Source organism: Macaca thibetana, chromosome 5 (genome assembly GCF_024542745.1).
Source record: "Macaca thibetana thibetana isolate TM-01 chromosome 5, ASM2454274v1, whole genome shotgun sequence".
Lineage (NCBI taxonomy): Eukaryota > Metazoa > Chordata > Mammalia > Primates > Cercopithecidae > Macaca > Macaca thibetana.
The window spans coordinates 21,628,520-21,655,123 of record NC_065582.1 but is presented as its reverse complement, the minus strand read 5'-3'; the positions used below and the strand labels follow the sequence as shown (position 1 = coordinate 21,655,123).

Here is a 26,604-nt window from a genome sequence, read left to right as displayed (position 1 = left end):
AAGAAAGAAAGAAAGAAAGAAAGAAAGAAAGAAAGAAAGAAAGAAAGAAAGAAAGAAAAAGAAAGGCAGGCAAGCAGGGAGGGAGGGAAGGAGGGAGGGAGGGAGGAAGGAAGGAAGATTAAGAAAAATACCTATGCCTTTTATTTTCAAATGTGAATTCCTTTTATTATTCCTTATTATAAGACAAAGAGTTTGACGATGGAAGCCTCAGAGATTATATATCTATATACATATACATACACATATATATAGACTTTCATGAAATGAAATAAAAAAGAAGTAGGGAAAATACAGATGGTAAGGAAATTATTTGATATGACTACAGTATTCTTTTGGGTCCTCTTTGATTTTATACACACACACACACGAGACAGACAGATAGATAGATAGATATTACATATCATGTATATGATGATAATAGACAAATGAATGACTTTGTATTCTATTGAATGTCTGGTTCATGATTCCAGGTAAACCACCATTGCTCTGCCCGGGATCCTCCTGGTGCTCCCTGTTCCTGTGTTTGTTCGGATCCTTTCTTATTTAAGCCCCTGCGACTTGCTGCTTAAAAGAGGCAGAGAGCCCATGTGGCCTTCCCTAAATTTTTCAGCCCCTAGGATGTTTTGAGCTTAGCTATAATGATATAAAAAGATGTTTGGTGTCTCTTATTCAGCATCTCAAGTGCTTTACACAAAGAGATTTTTCTGTTGAGCTATAACTGCCATATTGCTAGAAACGGAAGTCACATATATTTGGCTGTGTTTTTTAATTGAAACAATATTAATTATAAGCAAAATGTAAATCTTCATAATTATAGTCATAGCATACCACTCCAAGGATATAAGAATAAAGGTAATTTATTTTTATTATTAAAATTAAAGTGCCAGAAAATTATTTATACTTGCAGCATTGAATTAGTGGTATTTCCTAAACATTTTCAGAGGAATAATGTTTTCATTTCAGATTAATTGAGAAATTTATTACCTTTGATTGGTGATGGTTTCTTTTCAAGAAAACGAAATTTTGTTGTTCTCAGAGGAAATGGCTGTCCAACCTCAAAGTCTCTGACCAACTTTGATACGGTATTCCAGAGATATTCATAATCTTTCATAATGGTATCTCCCAAATTCAAATGTAGGCCTACATAACAATTAAAAACACTAAATAGTAGAAGCCATCCACACCCACACAAAGAATCATTAGTCACATTTTGAGTAAATTCATGGAATTCTGAAATACTTTCCACATAGTGAAATTTTTGGTGACTTCCACACTGGACATAAATGAAAATGGTCACTAGTGTTGACTACGAGATACAGATCGTAAAGTTTATCTTGTTTTTCATTTTAATAACTAAGTATTAACTTCGTAAGTATATTATCTCACAAAATGCATCATGAACATTTAACTTCTCTTTAAAGTAATAAAAATGTTATGCCACACATAACTTTACAACCAACAAAACAGAATAAAAACTTTAATTTTTGAGAGATGAGAAAATTGGTAAAGGATTGTTAAGTTTATATGCAGTTAATTCATTACAATGATTACAATATGAAGGAACCACATCACAGTGGTCAAAGCTTCAATAATGTTCAATCAGTTAGAGTTCTGTCCAAATATGTTTTTGTTTTGTATCGTTTGGTTTTACTATTAGGAAACATCAGAAACCTTACCCTAAGAAAAGATTTTAAGGAAAGAAAAACAAATTGCACATAAAAACATATAAATTAGCCTTATCTTTTAGAAAAAAATTAAATTTCCTAAATATCTCAATAGTAGTGAAATAATTAAACTAATTAAATTTTATGAAGAAATATTATGCACACATTTAAATGAAAAGTTCAACTTTTGAAATTAACTGAAAATGCTGGACACACAAACATATATTTTCTCCTGAAATACTTTCAATGTAATATTAAGTGAAAAACATATTTTAAAATACAGCATTCCCTCTGACTGCAACTAAAATATTACATACATATGTGAACAAAGATGAAAATAATTGCTATGTTATATGTTGGAAGTACAGAAAAATTATTTTGTAGTTTTAAATTCCTTATAAAGTTTATCTGTGGATGGAAGTATAATGATTATAATATACTGAGATGGTACCTTTTACATTTTCATTTTCATAGTAAAAAGCAATATTCTTCAACAAAAGCTCATCACTTAAGTCAGAAAGGTGAATTAAATTCAGATTCCAAAATTCAAAAGTATGTATATTTCTTAAGATGAAATATTCACACCATTTTTTCTGAAAATTGAAAAGAAAACTAAATTATTGGCAATACTCATATTAGCAATAAACTATAGGGTTCATATGCTTTTGAACTGAAAGGCAGTGGGCAGGGTCATTCCAATTCTTGTTAATGTAAGCCCATTCAGGCTGGGTAATGGTGAATGCTTTACACCTTAAGGAATTAAAGCATAAAATAAAATAAAAACTGATCCAAAAATGCATTTTGTATAGTTATTTATCCTGAATCAAGGAAATCTGCATTTGACTCTTAAAATAGTATTTTTCTCACACTGTTACCCACAGATAGAATCCCAAAGCTACAGAAATACTTCTGCTTTGAAATGTGCTTCTGTTCTTTATTTAGATTTTAATATGTTCAGTTTTAACTTTTAGGTCAAAAGAGCATTTTTAAAAAATGTGTTTGAGTGTTCAGGGAACTAGAAGATGCTGAATCCTTCAAACTTTTAAGATTCCCATCCACCTACCTGGTTGGTCTTCATGCTTCAAGATTCAGAGTAAACCTCATGGAACGATCCCTTCTACAATTTGCTTAGTTGCTTTCTCAACAGGCCTCAAAAAATGTCAAAAATTTCTTTTATTGTGAAAAGATTAGAGGCTACATGAAATTACACTTCGCGCTACAGAGTGTTACCAAAAATCAGGCATGGAGTATGGGAAAGGCAGGAAGGATGGCTGACTATGGGCTGATCAGCTGTTACTCCACAGGGCAAATATTTGGAAGGTGGACAGAGTGAAGTCAGATCTCAACTTGATCATTCATTAGCTGTGCTCATGGACCACATAGCTGAGTCCAAGTTTTTCCTTTGCAAAATGAGGACATAAGAGGATCATTGTTATGTGTAATTAAAAACTAATGTTTTCTGTTAGCTAAAAGTATAACCTAGACCTTAGTCTCTTAATTATGATCAACAGTGAGCTCCGTTTCATTAAAACCAACGTATTTTCAGTCCTCAACCTATTGCAGTCTTCTATAGCAGCTGATACTATTAACCACATCCACCTTTTGAACTGCCCAGTTCCTTTGACCTTCAGGAAAACCCATTCTCCTTGATTTTATTCCCATTTATCTAAGTAGTTCCTTTTCGGTGTATTTTGCCAGTGTCTCAACCCATAATTATGTGTTTAATATTGGAATATTTGAGCTCCCTGTCCTCAGCTCTCTTACCATATCTCTCTTCCAAAATAATTTCATGTCTTAGCAGAGCCTCAATTAACATCCATAGAGTAATGATTCCTAAACTTTATCTCCAGCCCATTCCACCCTTCTAAGTCCAAACCATTATTTCAAATTGTTTACTAGATATCTCCATGTGGACATTTCTTTGGCACTTTAAACTTGACATTTCCAAAAAAGAAACTCACGATCCTTCCCCACCAACATGCCCTTCATACAATGGCAGCATCCCCACAAATGCAAAGCCAGGGGTCTAGGAATTATTTGACTCCTTCCTTTCTCTAATTTCCCACACTCAAACACTAAACTTGTCATTCTTCACCTTAAATAACTTTTAAAATTGCCCACTGCTATTCATCCTTACTTACCTCTTGCTGGTCCCTAATACCATCTACACTTACATGACTGAGGTAATAGCCACCTAATTTCCCCAAATCCCCCGTTTTGCCTCTCCAATGCACTCTCTGCATTGCAAGCCAGGGAAAGTTTTTGCAAATTCAAATGCCACTCATCTATTTGAAATCATCCAGTGGATCCTCATTGTGCTTCTATCAAGTCACATCTCCATTCTCTTAACAGGGCCTACAGAATCCTATGTGACTTGTCTCTTACCTGCCTCTTCAGCTTCATCACTTTCCCATATTTTTCCTACCCCTGCTATGACAGATGTATCTCAGTTCCTCGGTTATGCCATCCTCAGGATAATTACACATGCTGCTTCATGCCCTAGAATCCAGTTTCATCTTCTCTCCATGCTGCTAACTCCTTCTCTTCCTCCAGGACTTGGGATTGGGTCACTTCATTTCCCTTCATTTCTTTCTTTTTTTTTTTTTTGAGACGGAGTCTCACTCTGTCTCCCAGGCTGGAGTGCAGTGGCGCAATCTCGGATCACTGCAACCTCTGCCTCCCAGGTTCATGCCATTCTCCTACCTCAGTCTCCTGAGTAGCTGGGACTACAGGTGCCCGCCACCATGCCTGTCTAATTTTTTTGTATTTTTTTAGTAGAGATGGGGTTTCACCATGTTAGCCAGGATGGTCTCAATCTCCTGACCTTGTGATCCACCCACCTCAGCCTCCCAAAGTGTTGGGATTACAGGCGTGAGCCACTGTGCCCCACCTCTCTTTCTTTCTTAAGAAGAACCATTGTTTTCAGACTACGTTGGATCTCATTATTATCAGATTATAAAGCATTCTATGGTTCTGTCCTTATAATTACTTTTAAAATTTAGTATCTGTCTTCTCTGGAAAATGTAGCTGTATGAAGGGGTTGGAGTGGGAAGGGTAAATATGTTTTTATTTTTCTCACTCTATTCCAGCAATTAGCACAATGCACTAAATGTTTGTGGACTGGCTTCCTACTTAATTGGTCATAAAATGCTTTTGTTGAACATTTTCAGTATACGTATCATGATCCTTAAAAAAAGTTCATGCCAATTGTTCCTTTAATCCCATTTCTAGCTCTCAAGCCAAAATCAATAACCCCAAATTAAAGAAAAAGGCTTATATACAAAGAGAATAACAGCATCTATAATATAACCATCAAAGTCTTCTAAATATTCCATAATAGAGAAATGGGTAAGTAAACCATGGTACTAAAAGATAACTAGTAGCCATTAAAAAATGATCCTAATATTGTGAAAGAAAATAGAAAAACATGAAGGAAAAAATATATAGGTATATATAGAGAGCTCCAATATAAGAAACAATAAAACATCAGAAAAATATATGCATTTAAAATAAAAAGAATAAACCAAAATGTTAACAGTTATCCGCATTGATTAAAGTGGTGGTCCTCCAGGGAAGTTTTTCTTCTGTTTTTGCTTCTAGTTTCCTAAAGTCTCCAAATTGTCTCTAAATATTCTCTATAACAGTTGAAAGTAATAAACCACTACATTGATTTCTTCAGTTCCTCTTAAACCACCATAATCACCAACCATCAACTATGGTTGATAACACAAAAATCTGATCTTGGCAGAGATTTAACTAAGGAAAAACAGAGAGGCTTTTTCCTTAGGTTAGATCTATATTATGCTATTTGTTAGTTCTCCTAAACATAGATGCTGAAATTGGAAAGTGATTGATGTAGCCCATTAAATTTTCATAGCCCTCAGGGGGCTAACAGTAGTCCCAAAAAAGGGAATTTTGAAAGTTACTGCAGTTTTTATCTACCAAACATTCAAAACACAAAAATAGTAAACTAATAAAGAATCCATTTACCATTTGTAATAAAGGCTTCATGTCCTTAGCCCAATGGGAAGTGACGACTCTAGCACAAGCTCTTTGAGAAAGAGGCAGATGGAGTAGAAAAACCACAGTGAGACAGTGCAGTTTACACAAATCTTCCATCTCCTGCAGGGTTAAGCAGTTACTGTTCACCTGAATAAAATAAAGAAGGTAAGCCGGAGAACAGCAGGATGTGACACTGGATAATAAGCATGTAGGACCACAGAAGCTGGCAGCCACCTTTGCTGTGCAGAAATCATGAATTATTCCTTTTTTTTTTTTTTTTTGCGACAGAGTTTTGCTTTTTCAACCAGGCTGGAGTGAAGTGGCACAATCTCAGCTCACGGCAACCTCCGACCCCAGGTTCAAGTGATTCTCCTGCCTCAGCCTCCCGAGTAGCTGGGATTATAGGTACCTGCCACCATGCCCAGCTAATTTTTGTATTTTTAGTAGAGGTGGGGTTTCACCATGGCCAGGCTGGTCTCGAACTCCTGACCTCAGGTAACCCACCCGCCTCGGCCTCCCAAAGTGCTAGGATCACTGGTGTGAGCCACTGTGCCCAGCTGAATCATTACATTTTTCATTCTACATTTTTTAACTTTCCTTTTCTTTATAACATAAACTCTACTGCATTTATACAGATGTGAGGTAAGTGGAACGGGAAGCTGCCAGCTGAATAGCACTTAAAATAAAACATTTTTCAGGATTTTTAGTTAAGCCGAACTCTACGTGAGCTGATCAAGCAACTAATGAAGTTGTATTTTCACAGGCCTCTACCTTGATGGAGTCACACATTAAATGCTCTATTCCATCCAAGGCATCATATTTTAAATGTAATATTGAAAACGACCAGGGCAAGGACACCAGGATGGTAATATATCTGAAAAATCTGCCCTGCGAGAACACAGGTAAAGAAGTGGACACATCTGACATCATGGGACAAGAACGTCATAGCTATCTTCAAACATTTGCAGAGCTGTCAACAAAACAAGTGTAAGATTTCATCAGGGCACCTCCAGAAGGCCAAATAGAGTCTAATCATTAGAAATTCCAGAGAGGCAGATTTGACTTAGTATCATCTTTGTGAGTGTGATTTAAAATACTATGTCTAGTTATGAAAAAATGTTTCACTAAAAATATATTCAGTCTGATAATTGGAAAAACAATTATAAGGATGCTAAGTAAAAGATATGAGCCCTGAACATTTCTGAAATGTTCAGAAACTTCATTTCTCTTTAATATAAATCTTTAGCCAAGAATCCCACAGTAGGTAGATTGTATACAGAATAGTATGTATACACATGCGTCTGTGTGTGTGTGTGTGTGTGTGTGTGTGTATGTGTAAACATGCACGTCCATAAGCACATATACGTAGAGACAACTGTATATTGGGGGAAAGAATCCAGACTGGCCAACAGATTCTGAATGGACCCTACTGACCATAAAGAAGGTTAAAAACTTTAGTATCTCTCCAGCTAGGATGATGCCAAGACGCTACAGTAGGAATGTTCTTTTAAAAGACAGTTTGGGGCCGGGCGCGGTGACTCACGCCTGTAATCCCAGCACTTTGGGAGGTCGAGGCGGGCGGATCACGAGGTCAGGAGATCGAGACCATCCTGGCTAACACGGTGAAACCCCGTCTCTACTAAAAATACAAAAAAATTAGCCGGGCGTGGTGGTGGGCGCCTGTAAGTTCCAGCTACTCGGGAGGCTGAGGCAGGAGAATGGCGTGAACCCGGGAGGCCGAGCTTGCAGTGAGCCGAGATCGAGCCACTGCACTCCAGCCTAGGCGACAGAGCGAGACTCAGTCTCAAAAAAAAAAAAAAAAAGCAGTTTGGTATTGTGGAACCTGCACAAGATGGACCTGAGCTCAATCCACACTGCTATTTAGTACCTTTGGTTTGAAAAACGTTACCTGGACTATTTGAACTTCAGTGTTCTCGTAGGTGGAATGGGAGTACTAATGCCTTTCTCTCAATGCTGTTGTGAGGATTAATGGCACAATGCATACAAAAAGCCCAAAACACAGTAGCATATTAGGCCTCCGCCAAGTGCTAATACCCTGTCTTGTTTCGTTTTCTTTTGGATGATTTAGACTAAATATATACTAAGTGAAACATCCACATAGTAAAACATTAAATCATTTAATGGCACAGTAAGTGTTTCCTGATAGACACAAGTTTCAGTTTTATTTTTTGAAGTTTATATAAATAAGAGAAAAACATGAAGTACCAAATAGAGGAAATGAAAGATACAAATCAACAAAATTTCAAAAGTGGAGAGAAATAGTATTTCTCAGTAAAGTTATAACAACCACACCTGTTGGATCTCAGTTTCCTGACCAGAGGAGGGCTCTCTGTTTCCTAAAAAGCGATGGTACATTCTCAAGGATAATGAGCATGAGGTAACACAAAAGACACGCCGAATGTCAGATCCTTCTGGCCAGACTTGTGTAAGCATAGATACAGTCTCGTGTGCCTGTCAAAGAAAAAAAACTTGTAACGTGTCATGCTATTTAGAAAAATATTTTTGTTCGTAAGTGATCTTACTAGTGGGTACTACTTGGCTTAATACATGCGTGACAAAATAATCTGTACAGCAAACCCCCATGACCCAAGTTTATCTCCATAAAAATCCTATACAGGTACCCCTGAACTTAAAGTTAAAAAAAAGAAATGATAAAATTGTTCTGAGATGAAAGGAAACCTGTGTACATAGAATAAAAGAGCTCACTGTATAACGAGAGAAACAATGAAATTAGATCCTCATACCATATACAAAAAGCATCCCAAAATGGATTAAAGACTTAAATATAAGACTTGAAAGCGTAAAACTACTAGAAGAAAACATACGAGGAAAGCTCCACAACATCGACCTGGGCAATGATATTTTGGATACGGCCACAAAAGCACAGGCAACAAAAGCAAAAATAGCCAAATGGGATAGTATCAAAGTAAACATCTTCTGCACAACAAATGAAACAGAGGCAGCCCACAGATTTTGCAAACCATACATTTATTTATTTATTTATTTAGAGACGGGGTCTCACTCTATCACCTAGACTGGAGTGTAGTGGCCCGATCTCAGCTCACTGCAATCTCTGCCTCCCAGGCTCAAGCGATTCTCCTGCCTCAGCCTCCCAAGTAGCTAGGATTACAGGCACGTGCCACTACCGCCCAGCTAATGTTTGTATTTTCAGTATAGATGGGGTTTCACCATGTCAGCCCGGCTGATCTCAAACTCCTCATCTCAAATGATCCATCCACCTAGGCCTCCCAAAGTGCTGGGATTACAGGTATGAGCCACTGCACCCAGGCAAACCATACATTTAATGAGGAGTTAAGATCTAAAGTATAGAAACAACTCAAACTCAATAGTAAGAAAACAAATGATCCAATTTAAAAATAGATAAAGGACCTGGACAGACATTACTAAAAACACACAAACAAACAAAAAACCAAATGGCCAATAGGTACATGAAAGATACGCTCAGTGCTACTAATTATTCCAATCATTAGGCAAGTGCAAATTAAAACTACAATGAGATATCACCTCACATCTGTCAGAAGGGCTTTAGTCAAAAAGATGAGAGATAACAAGTGTCAGAGAGGAAGCAGAGAAAAAAGAACTCTAATACATTGCTGGTAGGAATGTAAATCAGTATAGCCGTTATGGAAAACGGTATGAAACTTCCTCAAAAAACTAAAATTAGAACTACCATACAACCCAGTAATCCCATGTCTGGGTATGTATCCAAAGGAACTGAAATTAGTATGGTTAAAGCAAACTAAATATGGCTTGAGAAGGACTTCGTACTTCATATTTGAATCCTTGTGGATAAATTGCAACGTAACTTAATAGGTAGACAAGATAGAGAACCCAGTTTACGAGTATGTTCCTGTAACAATCACTGTCTTGGCCGATCCAAGCAGCCATACTTCAACCACTCATACAGTGCTGAGCATTCAAATTGTGTTCAAATAAGGCAAAAGCAGAGTTGTAACCAATCCAGCTGTTCTGTACCTCACTTTCAATTCCTGTATGTCACTTTATATTTTTTGTCTATAAGTTTGTTCTGACCACGAGGCACCCTGGAGTCTTTCTGAATCTGCTGTGATTCTGGGGGCTGCCTGATATGTGAATCGTTCATTGCTCAATTAAACTCCTTTAAATTTAATTCAGCTGAAGTTTTTCTTGTAACAGTATGTTGAAGGGATATCTGCACTCCCATGTTCATTGACACATTGTTCACAAAATCAAGACATGGATTAACCTAAGTGTTTATCAACAGATGAACGGACAGTGAAAACGAAGTATATATACACAATGGAATACTATCGAACATTTAAAATGGGGAGAAATCCTGTCATTTTCAACAACATGAATGAAACAACATGAATTATGCTAGATGAAATAAGCCAAGACAAAGAGCCAAATACCAAATGATCTCACTTACATGTAGAATCTAACAAAGTTGAACTCATAGAGATAGAGAAGAGAAACTCTTCTCTTCAGGGGGTGAGGGGAGAAATGGAGACTTGCTGATCCAAGGGTACAAACTTTCAGATAAAAAAGAGGAATGGGATTTGAGATCTATTATACAGCAGGATGACTACAACCAATAATAATGTCATATATCTCAAAATAAGTGCATAAATTTCAAATGTCTTACAATGAAAAATGATAGGTAAGCAAGGTGATGGATATGTTAATTAGCTCCATGTAATCATGTCATATTGTATACATATATCAAAACAAAACATTGTACTTCATAAATATATAGTTACGATATGTCAATCAAAAAAATTTTTTTTAATTTAAAATTTTTAAAAAGAATGGAGACTATTTGAAAGATAGGAACTACCTAAGGGGACAATTTTCTGAAAGCAGCTTTGGGAAAGAAAAGGAAGCTTTAAAAAAAGGAAGAAGTATCCTTCGGCAACTAAGTGGCGAAAGGGTAAAAGAAGACAAAGAAGAATTTGAGGGCTCTGCAAGTCAGAAGAAAAGCAGATAATCTGAAGATTCAAAACCACTCGCCCACTACCAAAACAAATAAATGAACAAACTAACAAAAACCCCACTAACATGCCTGGACTCTGACAAGCTAGCAGAAAAAGATAACATTAAATTAAATTATATTAAATTAAATTAATTGGATTGGATTAAATTGAAGTATCTTATAACAAACCTCAATATCATTAAAACAAAAGGAAAGTACATAGAGAGTTATTGCAAAAAATAATAGCAGGGAAAAAATTCACACAAATTGTGTGAAAAAATCTCATCATTACCTCTGAAAGTAATAATAAAAACAGCAACCATAAAGCAGAAGAAATCTCTAAGTCTACATTCTAAATATGGATATACTCAAACAAGCATGAGATCATACAAAAAATGATCTTTTTTTTTTTTTTTTTTTTTTTTTTTTTTTTGAGACGGAGTCACACTCTGTTGCCAGGCTGCAGTGCATTGGCGTAATCTGGGCCCACTGGAACCTCCACCTCCTGGGTTCAGCAATCTCAGCTCACTGCAACCTCCACCTCCCAGTTTCAAGCGATTCTCCTGCCTCAGCCTCCTGAGTAGCTGGGACTACAGGTGTGCACCACCATGCCCAGCTAATTCTTGTATTTTTAGTAGAGACGGGGTTTCACCATGTTGACGAGAATGGTCTCGATCTCTTGACCTTGTGATCCACCTGCCTCAGCCTCCCAAAGTGCTGGGATTACAGGCATGAGCCACTGCGCCCAGCCAAAAAATGATCTTTGTTCAGCAACTGATAAACAAAAGCAGAGTTAGAAAGAAAGAAAGAAAGAAAGAAAGAAAGAAAGAAAGAAAGAAAGAAAGAGAGAGAGAGAGAGAGAGAGAGGAAGGAAGGAAGGAAGGAAGGAAGGAAGGAAGGAAGGAAGGAGGCAGGCAGGCAGGCAGGCAGGCAGGCAGGCAGGCAGGCAGGCAGACAATAAATAATTAATTCAGCAAAATAATCTTAGGAAAATGCAAAGCTATCCAGAAATAAAGAATAAGTTACAAGATGCCCAAAGGAGAATAATCTCAATAAAATTTAATGAAGAAAGGTAGGAAAACAACCAAATGACATAAAATAAAAACCAAAAAAGGTCAGAAAAATAATAGGGGAAATGAAAGACAGAAAAATATTTTTATCATTACACATCTTTTCAACAACAAAACTGGGCCAGGCACGGTGGCTATAATCCCAGCACTCTGGGAAGCTGGAGCCAGGAGCCCGAGACCAGCCTGGGCAACATGACAAAAACTCACTTTTAACAAAAATTAGACAGGTGTGGTGGCGCAGGCCTGTAGTTCCAGCTATTCGGGAGGCTGAGGTGGAAGAATCGCTTGAATCAGGGAGGCAGGGAGGTTGCTAAGATCACATCACTGCACTTTAGCTTGGGCAACAGAGCAAGACTCTGTCTCAATGAAAAATAATAAATAATAAAATGATAGTAATAATGATAATTTAATAATAATAAAATTAATATTTTAAAAATAATAATCCAAGAAAACCCACTATACACAATAAATGAGTGCTAGAGGATACTGAGAAAAGCTAAAACCTCAGAAACCACATAGTGAAAGGTAAAATAAGGAAACAGAGAATTGAGATTATTCTTTTTATAAAAATGGTACAGCCCAAAGGTAATTACCATAACGAAACATGTAAAACAGACCAAAGTTTAAAATTGTTTAAATGAAATAACAAAGAATATACATCTCATAATTAAAGAAACTTAACAAACACACTGGAATATAAATGCCTATAACATATTATAGAATCAAGACCAAACGTATCAGTCATATCAGTAAATGTAAGACTTACCTATAAAAGAAAAAAATAATTTCAACTTGGACCGCATTCCATATATAAGACACACAACTAAAACAAAGTGACTCAGAAAGACTAAAAATAAAGGAATGGACATAATTCTACCAGGTAAATGGAAACAAAAAGAGAGCAGAGGTTAGTATCTTTATATTGGGCTAAGTAGAATTCAAACTCAAAAGCATTACATGTGAAAAAGAAAAGCAGTCTTATTCTAAAAGCCATAATCTATAATGAAAAGATATCCCTTATGAAAAATTATCCAACATATAGCATGGCAACCAACTTTGTGAAATAAAAATGACAAAAGATAAACTCTATAGAGAAACTCACCTATAATAACAAATTTTAATACACAAGAGAGACAGTTGGACAAAAAAAAAATAAGGGATAAAAGACTTAAACCACCATAATGAACAGAGTAAACCTTATAAATCAAACTACATTGTGGTGATAGGGAATCTTCATTTGTCTTAAATGTCCCCAGCACATCCATAAAAATTAATTATATGTTAACATCTTCCTAATACAATAAAGGCAGTGGGAAAAACAAGAAATTTTAAAAATTATGAATGTAGCCGGGTGCGGTGGCTCATGCCTGTAATCCCAGCACTTTGGGAGGCCAAGGTGGGCACATCACGAGGTCAAGAGATCGAGACCATCCTGGCCAACTTGGTGAAATCCTGTCTCTACTAAAAATACAAAAATTAGCTGGGCGTGGTGATACGAGCCTGTAGTCCCAGCTACTCGGGAGGCTGAGGCAGGAGAATCACTTGAACCTAGGAGGCGGAGGCTGCAGTGAACCGAGATTGTGCCACTGCACTCTGTCCTGGTGACAGAGCGAGACTGCCTCAAAAAAAAAAGAAAAAAAAAAAGAAAGAAAAAAAATCACAAACATGCTTTAATCTGGAACTTAAAAACATTTCTATTCAGTCAAACTTGGGTGAAAGGAAATACAAACTGAAATTACAGAATTTTTTTTTTTAATGATAAAAACAATTTACAGCATAATCTATGGGATATATTTAAAGCAGTGATTCAGAGGAAAGTTTATTTCACTAAATATGTTTAACAATAAAAATAAACGAATTTTTAAAATGAGTAAGTTCCCAGCCCCCCAAAAAATCTAAAAAGAAACAGCAACATAAAAACCAAAAAAAGTAAAAGATGAAAGCAAGCACATAATAAACTAAAAAATCAATAGATCTCATTAATAAATCAAAATTCTTGATTTTAAATAACTTAAAAACAGACAAACCACTAGCTAACTTGATCAGAAAAAAAACAAGAGAACTCACAAATACACAAAATAAAAATTAATAGGGAAAGTAATTATTGAAACAGAAGATAAATCACAAAAGCCTACTTCACAAAGTTCAATGCAAATACACTTGAAAACTTAAGTGAAATCAATAATTTTCACAGAAGAATAAATTACTAAATGTGACCCCATTAGAGTTAACAAGCCCAAAGAAGTCAATTGCCATGGAAGAAATACAGGAAATTAATAAACTACCTCACAAAAAAGCACCAGGACCATATAGCTTCACAGATTATTTCTATCAGATCTTCAAAGACTAGATAATCCCAATGATCTATACACTATTTCACAATATTGAAAAAGAAGAGAAGACATTCTAATCTTTTTTAGGAAGAACATATCACACTGACATCTAACCAGATAAAGGCAATTCAAAGAAACAAAATTACAGAAATATCATTCATGCATACTGATGCAAAAATTCTAAACAAAATATTAGTAAACAGAATCCAACACCATATTAAGAAGCAATACACCATTACTAAGTTGGATTTATTCCAGTAATACAGAGAGGCTTCAATACTGGGAAAATCATTAATACCCTATACAATACTAATAAAACTGAGGAGGAAGAATCATACAATTATATCCATACTTTTAATAAACATTCATGCATTTATGATAAAAACACTCTAGAAAATAGAAGCTATGGCTGGGCGCGGTGGCTCACGCACTTTGGGAGGCTGAGGTGGGCAGATCACGAGGTCATTAGTTCAAGACCAGCCTGGCCAACAAGGTGAAACCCCATCTCTACTAAAAATACAAAAACAGGCCAGGCATGGTGGCGGGCACCTGTAGTCCCAGCTATGTGGGCGGCTGAGGCAGGAGAATTGCTTGAACCTGGGAGGTGGATGTTGCAATGAGCTGAGATCACGCCACTGCACTCTAGCCTGGGGGACAAAGCGAGACTCCGTCTCAAAAAAACAAAAATATATATATATATATGCTACGATCTATGTGTTTAACACCAGAATATGTGTGTGTGTGTGTGTGTGTGTGTGTGTGTGTGTGTGTGTGTGTGTGGTGGTGGTGGTGGTAATGTTTCCTATACCTTTCACATACCTTTCAAAATGAACATAATTAAAAACAACCAGGAAATAGATGGGAGGGACCCAAGATGAAATACAAACACTAACCAATGAATGTAACTGTATTAAATAAGAAAGGATAACATAACCACACCAAAGGAGGTAGATGAAAAAGTCACTAACCTGAATAACTTCGGAAACAGTGTATTAACATATTCTATGGCTACAGTTAAAAGAGAACTACACATAAACATTATAATATCATTGACTTTTTCTCACAGGGTATGGTTAGCAGTTACAAAATTACTATACAGAGGGAAATAATAGACATGGGGGCTCCAAAAAGGGGTGGGTCAGAGGGGAGTGACGGCTGAAGAGTTACCTGCTGAGTACAACACTGGGTGATGGGTACACTAGAAAACCACACTTCAACATTATGCAAGATATTCATGTAACAAACCTGCACATGTATTCCCTGAATCTATAAAAATCAAAATCAATAAAATAAAATAACTTCATGTGTGTATTAGAACTGAACAAATAAGTGAATATATTGTAGATAATGAAAGCTGGATTTCTCCTGACTGAAGAAAGAAATTAAAAATAAAGAAAGAGGAGGAGTAAAATAAACCATTATGGATTTGAATCCTAGTTCCATTTGCTGAAAAGTCCTAGTAGCAATGACACTCCAGTAGCAATTCACCAACAAAGTTTTCAGATCTGAACTTTTAAATGCCTTCTTCCTTGGCAAAGTAGTTAATTTCAGGGGTGGGGCAGGGAAAATACAAGATGAGACCCAACCATCTTGTGATTTCAGAAAGTTAGAAAGTACAGAAAGATGAAAGCTTGTAAAAGAACACAGGCGCCAACCTAAAGGTGCTTCTAATGTTCAAACCTGGAACATGTTGAGCTCCAAAACAATTACAATGTTGGATTCTAACCTGTAATATAAAATAAATATATTTATCCATACTGACATAAACAAATAAATGGCAGCACTAGGACAGCTGTCCCTTACAATGGAATTCCAAGGAAAGAGTGAAATAAAAAATCACCATTTGGCAAAATCATCAATAATCATTGTTGCAGACAAGATCTGCTATGGACATTAAAGTGAATCAACTAAAGTTTGAGAAGAAACAGGGTCTGCATAGTCACAAAGCATGTCCTTAAAGATTTATTAACTACAAAGAGAAGATAGTAACCTCACAGAAGAGAAAACTGTCAGGCACCAACTTAACCAATGCTCAGACATATTCTTAGGATGCACTGAAGACCCAAGATTAATTCAGTGACATTCTAGCCAAAGATGTATAACCTCATTCCAATCAGGAGAAAACATCAAAGAAGTCCAAACTGAAGGACATTCAGAAAATAACTGATTGGTAGTCTTCAAAACCTTCAAGGTCATGAAAGACAAGAAAATACTGAGAAACTATTACAGACTGGAGGACACTCAAAAGTGTGACTGACAACTGAATGGATGTGGTATCCTGGACTGATCCTGAAATAGCAAAAGGATGCCAGTGGAAAAGTCAGTGGAATTGGAATAAGTTCTAAAATTTAGTTAACAGGATTAACACAATGTTCATTTCATGGTTTTCATAAATGTCCCATATTTAAGATGTTAACATTAGGAGAAGCTGGATGAGAAGTATATGAGAACTCTGCACGATTTTTGCAACCTTTCTATAACTAAAAACTTAGTTCAAATACAAAGCTTTTTAAAACGTTTTGTTACCTCTTCCATAATATTATTCCATTTTAAACTTCCAAAAAGAGGTGCTAATGCTGAAAGCTTAAATCTTTTCAACTGGTTAAGCAGGGTTACGTAAGCATCTTTAAAGTTCCGTTTATTCTGTAAAATAAAGAAAAATCAGAAAAATTGTTATAAATAAAATAAGTAGTTATTTTTCAACTATAGAAAATTACATATTTTAGATATAATTATGTTACAATATATTTCTAAGGAAAAAATATGCCAATGTAATTGTAAGTTTAAACCCCATTGAACATCACTATTGTGTCTTTGAAAGTTAATTTTTGCCTAGGAATATAGTATATTTTGTTTTTTAACAGCTTCATAAAAGTATAATTAACATAACATAAAATACATTCATTTTGTTACAATTCAATAGCTGTTAGTAAATTTATCAACTTTGGAACCAATATCACAATCTAATTTTAGAACACTTCCAGCACCCTCCAAAACACCATCATCCCCATTTAATGCCATATATTTTAACAAATTTCAAACATACACATGAATAAAAGACAGTATAACCCCCTTTCAGGTACCTATCACCCAGCAGCAGCCATTTTCAATATACATTGTATTTTTAATCATATTTCAAATAATCCTCAAATTGACTAATAACATAACTTCTTTAAAGTGAATATTCAACAAATTAGAAATGGATTACTTTAACAAAAATTAAATTCTTCATTAAAAAAATTATTCGGCCAGGCACAGTGGCTCATGCCTGTGATCCCAGCACTTTGGGAGGCCGAGGCGGACGGATCACGAGGTCAGGAGATTGAGACCACCCTGGCTAACACAGTGAAACCCCATCTCTACTAAAAATGTGAAATATTAGCTGGGTGTGGTGGCGGGGGCCTGTAGTCCCAGCTACTCAGGAGGCTGAGGCAGGAGAATGGCGTGAACCCGGAAGACGGAGCTTGCAGTGAGCTGAGATCGCACCACTGCACTCCAGCCTGAGTGACAGAGAGAGACTCTGTCTCAAAAAAAAAAAAAAAAAAAAAAATTATTCTTAAGGAAAGATTAGACAGGATATGTGTAGGTACTCTTAAAACTCAGATTTAGAAATTGCTCTAACAGAGTAAAATGAGATAATTAATAACAGTACTTCCTCCCAATATAAAAATGAATCCCAGGGCTATTCCTGCTCAGAGTAGGCAACCAGAGTTGAAAATAGTTTAATAATAGTCATGAGCCACATAACAACGCTTCCTTCAGCCATAGACCACTTATATGTCGGTGATCCCATAAGATTATAATGGAGCTGAAAAATTTCTACTGCCTAGTGATGTCATAGCCATCATAACGCCACAGCGCAATGCACTACTCAAGTGTTCATGAAGCTGGTGTAAACACACTTAGTGTGCTGACAGGCATATAAAAGTACAGCATAGGCTGGGTGTGGTGGCTCACGTCTAATCCCAGCACTTTGGAAGGCCAAGGCGGGCGGATCATGAGGTCAGGAATTCGAGATCAGCCTGGCCAACATAGTGAAACCTCATCTCTACTAAAAATACAAAAATTGGCCCAGCATGGTGGTGCGTGCCTGTAGTCTCAGCTACTTGGGAGGCTGAGGCAGGAGAATTGCTTGAACTCAGGAGGTAGAGGTTGTGGTGAGCCAAGATCGTGCCACAGCACTCCAGCCTCCGCGACAGAGCAAGGCTCTGTCTCCAAAAAAAAATAACAAAAAAAGTACAGCATATACAATTATATACAGTATATAATACTTGATAATAACAAAAATGACTGCTACTGATTTATGATTTACTGTACTATACTAATTTTTTTATTATTATTTTAGAGTATACTCTTTTCACTTATATTTCAAAAACAGCTGCCAAACAGCCTCAGGAGGCCCTTAAGGAGGTATTCCAGAAGAAGGCATGTTATCATAGAAGATGACAGCTCCATGTGTGCTATGCCCCTGAAGACTTTCCAGCGGGACAAGATCTGGAGGTAGAAGACAGTTGCTGTTGATGATCCTGACCCTGTGTAGGCCTAGGCTAATGTGTGTGTTTGCATCTTTTTATCTTCTAAGAAAAAAGCTTAAAAAGTAAAAAGTATATATTTTAATAGAAAAAAACGCTGATAGAATAATGATATAAAGAAAGAAAGTCCAGGCACAGTGGTTCACACTTGTAATCTCAGCATATTGGGAGGCTGACGTAGACGAATTGGTTGAGCCCCAGAGCTTCAGACCAGCCTGGGCAACATGGCAAAACCTTGTCTCTACAAAAAATACAAAAATTAGCTAGGCATGGTGGTGTGCACCTGTAATCCTAGCTACTCTCTAGGCTGAGGCAGCAGGATCACTTGAGCCTGAGACGTGGAAGCTGCAGTGAGCTGTGATCACATCACTGCACTCCAGCCTGAGTGACAGAGTAGACTCTGTCTCAAGAAAAATAAGGAAGGAAAATATTTTTGTACAGTTGTATAATGTGTGTGTACAGCTGTCAAAAATTTTTTAAAAATTAAAATTCACAAAATAAAAAATTACAGTAAGCTAATGTTAATGTATTAAATTAAAAAGTATTTTTAAAATAAATTTAATGTAGCCAAAGTGAATACTGTATATATTAATAAAATCCACAGTGGTGTACAGTAATGTCCTAAGCCTACCCATTCACTCACCACTCACTCACTGACTCACCCAGGGCAACTTCTGGTCCTGCAAGTTCCATTCATAGTAAGTACCCTATACAAGTGTATCATGTTTAATCTTTTATACCATTTTTGAATGTACCTTTTCTATGTTTAGATATGCTTAGATACACAAATAATTTTATCATTGTGTTACAATTACCTAGAGTACTCAATACAGTAACATGCTATACAAGTTTAGCCTACGAAGAGTAGGCTATATCAGATAACCTAAGGTGTCATAGGCTATACCATCGAGGTTTGTGTCTGTACACTAATGATGTTTACACAACAGTGAAATCATCTAATGATGCATTTCTTGGAATGTATCCATGTGATGCATGACTGTACTAACTAAAGCAATACAAACTATCTTATTTTATGGCAACCATGTGAATGTTTCCAAATACATGAGGAGTATGACACAATTCTCAAACAGTGACAAATGTTAATTGTCTGAAAAATGATTTTGATGAATTAAAGAATGGTCTTCATATTCACAATTCATCAGTAGTGAAAAATAAGCAGAAACTAGATGTATTTATAACTTTATAAATAAATTTAGTAATTTATAAATAACTGTATTATTTAATGTACTAATTTTATTAATGTACTGTTACTGTATTATTTTTATAATTTATTATGTAAATAAATTTATTATAATTTCTATTATATATTATTATAGCTATTATTTATTATTTTATATATAAATATAGTAATTTATAAATACATCTGTATGCATATTTACTTCCAAAATTTCAATATAGTAATTGTCAAATATACTAATGTATCAAAATAATAACATCATGGAATTCGAACTCTAAGAACTTTGAAAATTCTATTGATTACTTAATAAGAAGAAATAAGCTTGTTTCAGTTATTTTCCTTCTTTATTGACCATCTCCATTGTTTTCTTATTAAAGGCTACCATATTAATAGCATTTGTCAATATGTCTCAGCAACAGGGGCATAATTTTGGCCTAATTCCATGCATTTCTGGCCTTCATTACCTTGAGGTCAATATATTATGCGGTGGTTAAGGACACAGGGGCTTGAGTCAGATTGTGTCTTTTCAAATCCATGTTCTACTATTCATTTGGTGTGTTTGGTGAGCAGATTACTTATTCTAGTATCTATTTCATCATCTGTAAAACACAGACAATACTCACACCTACCTTATAAGATTGGTTTTAAGGTTAAATAAAAATTATTCATGAGAAATACCAAGCACAATTTTATAACAATAAGTGTTTGATAAATGACTGTATTTGTATTATTATTATTTACTTAATATTATTAATTGTTATACCTATCTGTTAAACCTCTGATAATTTTCTAGAGGAAGAGGAGAAAAAACTGAGTCAAGTAACTTAGAACATTTTGAAAATTTCTAGAAGAAATTGTCTTTTGGATATGAATTACCTTCTGGAAAAAAATCTGGTGTCTGTACATGCTTGGAAGAAGGTACGCATAAAGGCGAAGAACATCAGATTCTTGCCCCGAGGAAAGTACAACATTGACCTTCCTTGCCCAAGAATGAATGATTAAAAAGTTGAAAAGGTGTGTTTGTAGATCGTTCAGGCCTTCATCTGCAACTATCAGGAAATATGGGTAACTCTCCTCCAAGAAACTTCCCCACTCTTCTGATAAGCATCTCGAAAATGTTGTTCGAACATCAATGGTGGTATTCTTCTGAAGATGAAGAATTAAAGCAGTTCTCAAAGAAAGAAGTTCAGGGAAGTTGAAATAGGCATACTCGGCATCCTGTGGAGGAGGAGGTGAAGTACATTTTATTTCAAAATTATCATTTAATCATTTAGTTGGCTAATACATCATTAAAGGCATGGAAGGAATAAAATCCAACAGTTTTGTTCCGTCTGATGGTCGGGGAATAGACCCTTAAACTCTGACTACCATCTTACAGATATTTACCGAAAAAAATCGCAGCTTGGATTTAAATGCATGTATCTCCTTTAAGCAGGCACTTAATACTCGGAGTTTATCACGCTTACCCTTCCCGCTTTCTAATTCTTTTCCTCTCTAATTTCATTTAGAAAGAAAAAGAATAGAAAGCAAGTAGTAGATATAAATCATCTGTATCAGGAAGCTGAGGTGAACCACTGTGTTCTAGAGGATTGCTCCAGGTTACTGCAACCCTCCTTAAGCAATAGAGATTGTCTTGGCATAACAAAATTAGGGCAGCCAACTAGATTGTAAACATTAGATTGGAAAACTAGCTCTTTATTCAAAACATGGCTGGCGAGCATTCAGCCATGTTCAGAAATGTAACAATTGAGACTGCAAAATGACTGAAAAGACCCATACCAAAGCTCTTTACCTTTAGATATAGGATTAGGAAGGGTGGTAGTGGTTATACATATCTTTATTTGAAATTGTTAAAAACTATATTAATTATATTCATAATAAAAGAGCAAACCAAAAATAGTCTTATTTTGGAAATACCTAGAACAAACCATAATAAAACATTGATTATTATTGTTAGAGACTGGGTCTCACTCTGTCACCCAGGCTGGAGTGCAGTGGTGTGATCATGGCTCACTGCAGTGTCGAACTTCTGGGCTCAAGTAGTCCTCCCACCTCAGCCTCCCAAAGTGCTGGGATTACAGGCATGCACCACTCTGCCTAGCCAACAAAGCATTATTAATGACTGTCCCTAGACTCATATATTTTCCTCTGGGCTCCTATAAATTGCCTGCTGAGTTTTGAAAACAGAAGTTGTTCTCAGAGCAGGAGAACTAGAATCCAGAGTACAACTGGGCCGCTATTGAGGAGCTTTCTCATCCTCTCTCATGATCCCGTGTGTCCTTAAAATAAAGTTCTCTTCATTCAAATAAAATGTAATCTCAAATGTGGTTACTTCTGAATGCTGAGATTGTGGGTCATGTTTTCTCTTCTTTTCTTTCAATTTTCCGAACTTCTATAGATATAATTTACTTTGCAATAAGAAAAAATATATAAAATAATTTAGGAAATTTTAGTTTTAATTCTCATATTATAAAAAAGAACTCAACTGTCATGTTACCTCAAAGAAAACTATGGTGAATTGTCCTCCTTTGCTAATAAGATCCACAAGATAGCGTTCAACCAGATAGAAGAAATGGAGGTTCTGCCCAGGCTTAAATGATATTTCACAGATACATGTGATAAGTAATGAATCCCCATCAATCAAAAAAAATTCAGATTCAACAAAATCATTGAATAAACTGGAATATCTAAAATGAAAAACAGTTAAAACAAAAATCACAGACACATTAAATCATGTTCCAAAAAGGCAGCGTTTTTATTAGCTCATTATCATTATCATCAACAGCTAAATTTGCTGAATTGTCTCATGGCAGTGTCTACACTAAGGCTTTTCAAATATATCTACATTCACAACTATCCTTCACAGGAAGAAGGCAGGATTATCCACATCTTAGGCTCAAGATGAGCAAATTATCCAAAGCCATATGGCACAGCCTGATTGGATCATGAATCTAGTACTTGTACCCTGCATATAAACCTAAATTATATATGTTTTCTGCTTAATCCAACTCAGCCCCTTACAAGTGGATTCACTGATGGCTATTGACAAATGAAGCAAGAGGAAACTGTTTCCATTCACTATCATACAGCTCTGAAAGTGCTGTGTTGAACAATCATATATACATATATATAGTAGTGTATATAGTTCTATATACTGTTATATATAATACTCTACACTATATATAGATATATATTATATATAGATATATAATACATAGATACACACTGATATAAATACTGATATATATATATATACACACTGATACATGTATACTACATATTCAATAAATATATTAGAAAAATTTGTGAAAATTGGTTACTATTTGAAAAAACTCTCAGACAAACCATGTAGCCTACAAATACAAAAAAAAATTTAAGTTAGCTATGTCACGAATGCATAAAGTATATGTAGTCTATTTTAGCATTTACTGACATAAAATATACACAGATCTATTGTAAAAGTTAAAAATTATCTAAATTTATGCACACACTTATAGACTATACATGGCACCTGTCAGAGCTGAGAGAAATGTAAATAAATGTTAAGCTGCACTATTAAATCATAACTGCATAAAATTAACTCTAGTATATACTGTACTACTGTAATAACTTTGTAGCCACTTCTTGTTGTATTGTGGTGAGTCAGCAGTTTTTCTTCAGTAAACTTCTCTCCAAACATAGTAAAAAGTGATCTCTCAAAGTTCTTGTGTATTTTTCATCATGTTTATTGCAATATCATAAACCCTAAATAAAACCATGGAACCCATATGAAGTGCCACTAGTGATGCCAGAAGTGTTCCCAAAAAGCAGAGCAAGTTATGACATTACAAGAAAAAGCTGAATTGCCTGATGTGTGTCATAGATTGATGCTTGCAGTTATAGTTGACCACCACTTCCAGATAAATAAACCTAATGTAAGGACCATTGTAAAAAAAAATTTTTAAGAAATTAGTGAAGGCATTGTTGCAGCAGTCATAAAAATCTTGCATTTTTTTGTGAAAGACCTTTTTATCTCACATCGAAAATAGAGCTTTTATGTGGGTGTGGGATTGTCTAAAAAGGCATATTTATAGACTCTAATATGATTCAAGAAAAAGCAAAGTAACTATACAACAAAGCAAAAGGAAGACGAAATATCTAAAGCTGGAAAATCTAATACCAGCACAGTATGGTTTGATAATTTTAGAAAGAAGTTTGGCTTGAAAAATATCAAGATAACAAGAGAAGCAGCTTTAGCCAACTAAGAGACAGAAGGAAATCACTGAGGAGAAAGGATATTTGCTTGAATAGGGTTTTTTAATGCAAATGAAATTATTCCGGAAAAAAAAAACACCAAAGTCACAAAGAATATTTATTAGTACAAAAGAAAAGCGAGCACCAGGATTGAGGGCAGGAAGGAATAAGCTAACTCTACTGTATTGTGCAAAGGCAGTTGGTTTTATCTTCAGGCCTGTCTTTATCTGTAAAGTTGCCAACTCCTGAGACTTGAAGGGAAAAGATAAACACCAGCTGCCAGTCTTTCAGTTGTACAACAAAAAGTCGTGGACAACGGGACACGTTTTCCAAATTAGTTAAATTGATACTTTGTCCCTGAAATCAGGAAGTACCTTGCCAGCAAGGGACTGCTATTCAAAGTTCTTTTGATATTGGACAATGTCCTTGGCCACCTAGAACTCCATGAGTTCAACACCAAAGATGTTGAAGTGTTCTACTCACCCCCAAACAAAATGTCTTTAATTCAGCCTTCAGATCAGAGTGTCATAAGAACCTTCAAGGCTCATTACACACAGTAATCTATGGAAAGAATTGTCAATGCTATGAAAGAGAAGCCTGACAGACAGAATGTTGTGAAAGTCTGGGGGGATGGCACCGTTGAAGATGTCACTATTGTTATGATCCACTCCCACTTAATAAATACATTTTTGCTTCCTTATGATTTTCTTAACTTTCTATACTAAGACCAGAGAAATAAGAGGGCAGGCAGAGCCTTTGAAGGCATGTTTTAGAATTTTTCTCTTCATCCTAGAATCAAATATTAGCCATTGATGAATTTTAAGCAGGTGGCATTTTGATGGGCTTTGCATTTTGAAAAGACTAGTCCAGCTACAAGATAGATAATAGATAGGGTGGGGGCAAACTTCTTGGTAGAGCAGAGAGAAAGCTATTACAGTTAAGTTTTGGAGGAGTAAAAAGTCAAACACAATCCTTTTGCAGTTCATAAATGTGATGATTGGGTTTTCATGTGTATGTGTTGGATGTGCCCTACTCAACCCTTGTTATAAAGTTATCTCATAATCTGTCTGGCATGAATTTAGAAAAAAATATATAAAAATAAATTAATTAACAATAATTTTTTAGAAGTTAAACATGGATCCTCAACTGCTATAGTTGTTCAGCGCCCTTAACCCCTACATTGTTCAATGGTCAACTATCTATACATCAGTATAAGGCCAAATAGACATACAGGGAACATGACATATGATTTCCCATCTTTATTACTGTAATAATACTTACTCAGCTTTTGGCATTTCATTCAAAATTAACTGGGACATTTGCTGTGAAAATGTTGTAAGAATATTTCTTTCTAAATTTAAAAAAAAAAAGAGAGTAAGAGAATGGGTTATTTTTCAATTGGTCCTTTTTACAGGCACTATCATTTAGTTATTGTTCAAGAAAGTAAAACAGTAATGTGGTTATTTTAATTCCATTAGATCTATGTAGTTTACAGAGTAACATTGTTTTATAATCTATAAATATTTTAAGTGGAAAATTACCCATTCTTGCTGTTGCCTGTGCCTCCAACCTGAACTGGCAAGTATTAAAGTTAGCAAATATCCTTTACTTTGGTACCTCTAAGTGGCAGTTCTTAATGAAAATGGCAGTCCTGCAAAAAAGAAAAGATAATGAGTCTTTATTCAACAAATATGTATTGAATAACTACTAGATGTAAAGCAAAATATTAGACACAAGGGATACAAGAATGAACAAATCAACATTGCTGACAGCTCTCACAGAGCTTAAAGATAATTATTAATCAGATAATCATAGAAACAATGGAACACTGCAAAAAGGACAAAGTCAAGAGGTCAGAGGAAGTTTCCCTAAAGAAATAATGCATGAGCTGAGTTCTAAGAAATAAACAATAATTAATTAGGCAAAAAGAGAGAAAAAGTAGCATTTCTGGAGACGAAATATCAGAATACCATGTGTAAAAGCTCAGGGGCATGACGGGTTGTGGGTGACACTGATTCCAGAAAGAAGTCAGTAGGGCTGGAGTGGAGAATATCCAGGAAAAGACTAGAGAGGACTAGAGAAATAGGAGGGCATGCAGAGCCTTTGAAGTCATGTTATAGAATTTTCTTTTTATCCTAGAATCAAAAATTAGCCATTGATGGATTTTAAGCAGGTGGTATTGTGATTGGCTTTGCATTTTGAAAAGATTAGTCCAGCTACAATATAGAAAATAAAGAGGATGGGAGTAAGCTTCTTAGTAGAGCAGAGAGAAAGTTACTGTGCAGGAGACTAATGATGATAATTTGATATAATATAGTTTGATGGTAGCTGAGATAATGAAGCTGGAGAGATGTGGATCTACTTGAAGGACATTTAGGAGATGAGTTTGACATAATTTGGAATTGGATTGGACGTGGATGGAGAAGAGAGGAAAGGGGATTGTCAAGGATGACAAAAGATTCTAGCTCAAGTAACAGGATGGATGACTAGGCCATTCACTGGGCTGGGAATTTTAGAACAAGGCTACATGTCAGGAAAAGATTATGGCTGCATTTGTGAACCACCTGAATTTGACTTGC

The 26,604-nt window shown here is 35.6% G+C and overlaps 1 protein-coding gene and 1 non-coding gene across 4 annotated transcripts in view; one reads left to right on the top strand and one right to left on the bottom strand.

Annotated features, from left to right (window-relative positions):
* DDX60 (DExD/H-box helicase 60) overlaps positions 1 to 26,604 on the bottom strand; it is a 112,583-nt gene that overhangs the window by 70,843 nt on the left and 15,136 nt on the right. For all 3 annotated transcript variants that reach the window (XM_050791708.1, XM_050791707.1, XM_050791709.1), the window contains 9 exons: positions 25,567 to 25,676; positions 25,307 to 25,376; positions 22,290 to 22,479; positions 20,669 to 21,010; positions 16,589 to 16,705; positions 7,980 to 8,138; positions 5,655 to 5,813; positions 2,116 to 2,257; positions 985 to 1,140 (listed from right to left, as the gene is read on the bottom strand). In XM_050791708.1, the coding sequence (XP_050647665.1) occupies positions 985 to 1,140; positions 2,116 to 2,257; positions 5,655 to 5,813; positions 7,980 to 8,138; positions 16,589 to 16,705; positions 20,669 to 21,010; positions 22,290 to 22,479; positions 25,307 to 25,376; positions 25,567 to 25,570 (1,339 nt within the window). In that variant the 5' untranslated portion in view covers positions 25,571 to 25,676. The remainder of the gene's footprint in view (positions 1 to 984; positions 1,141 to 2,115; positions 2,258 to 5,654; positions 5,814 to 7,979; positions 8,139 to 16,588; positions 16,706 to 20,668; positions 21,011 to 22,289; positions 22,480 to 25,306; positions 25,377 to 25,566; positions 25,677 to 26,604) is intronic.
* Positions 24,995 to 25,098, top strand: LOC126955897 (small nucleolar RNA U13). Its single transcript, XR_007726181.1, has one exon. It is a non-coding gene; the product is annotated as a small nucleolar RNA U13 (small nucleolar RNA).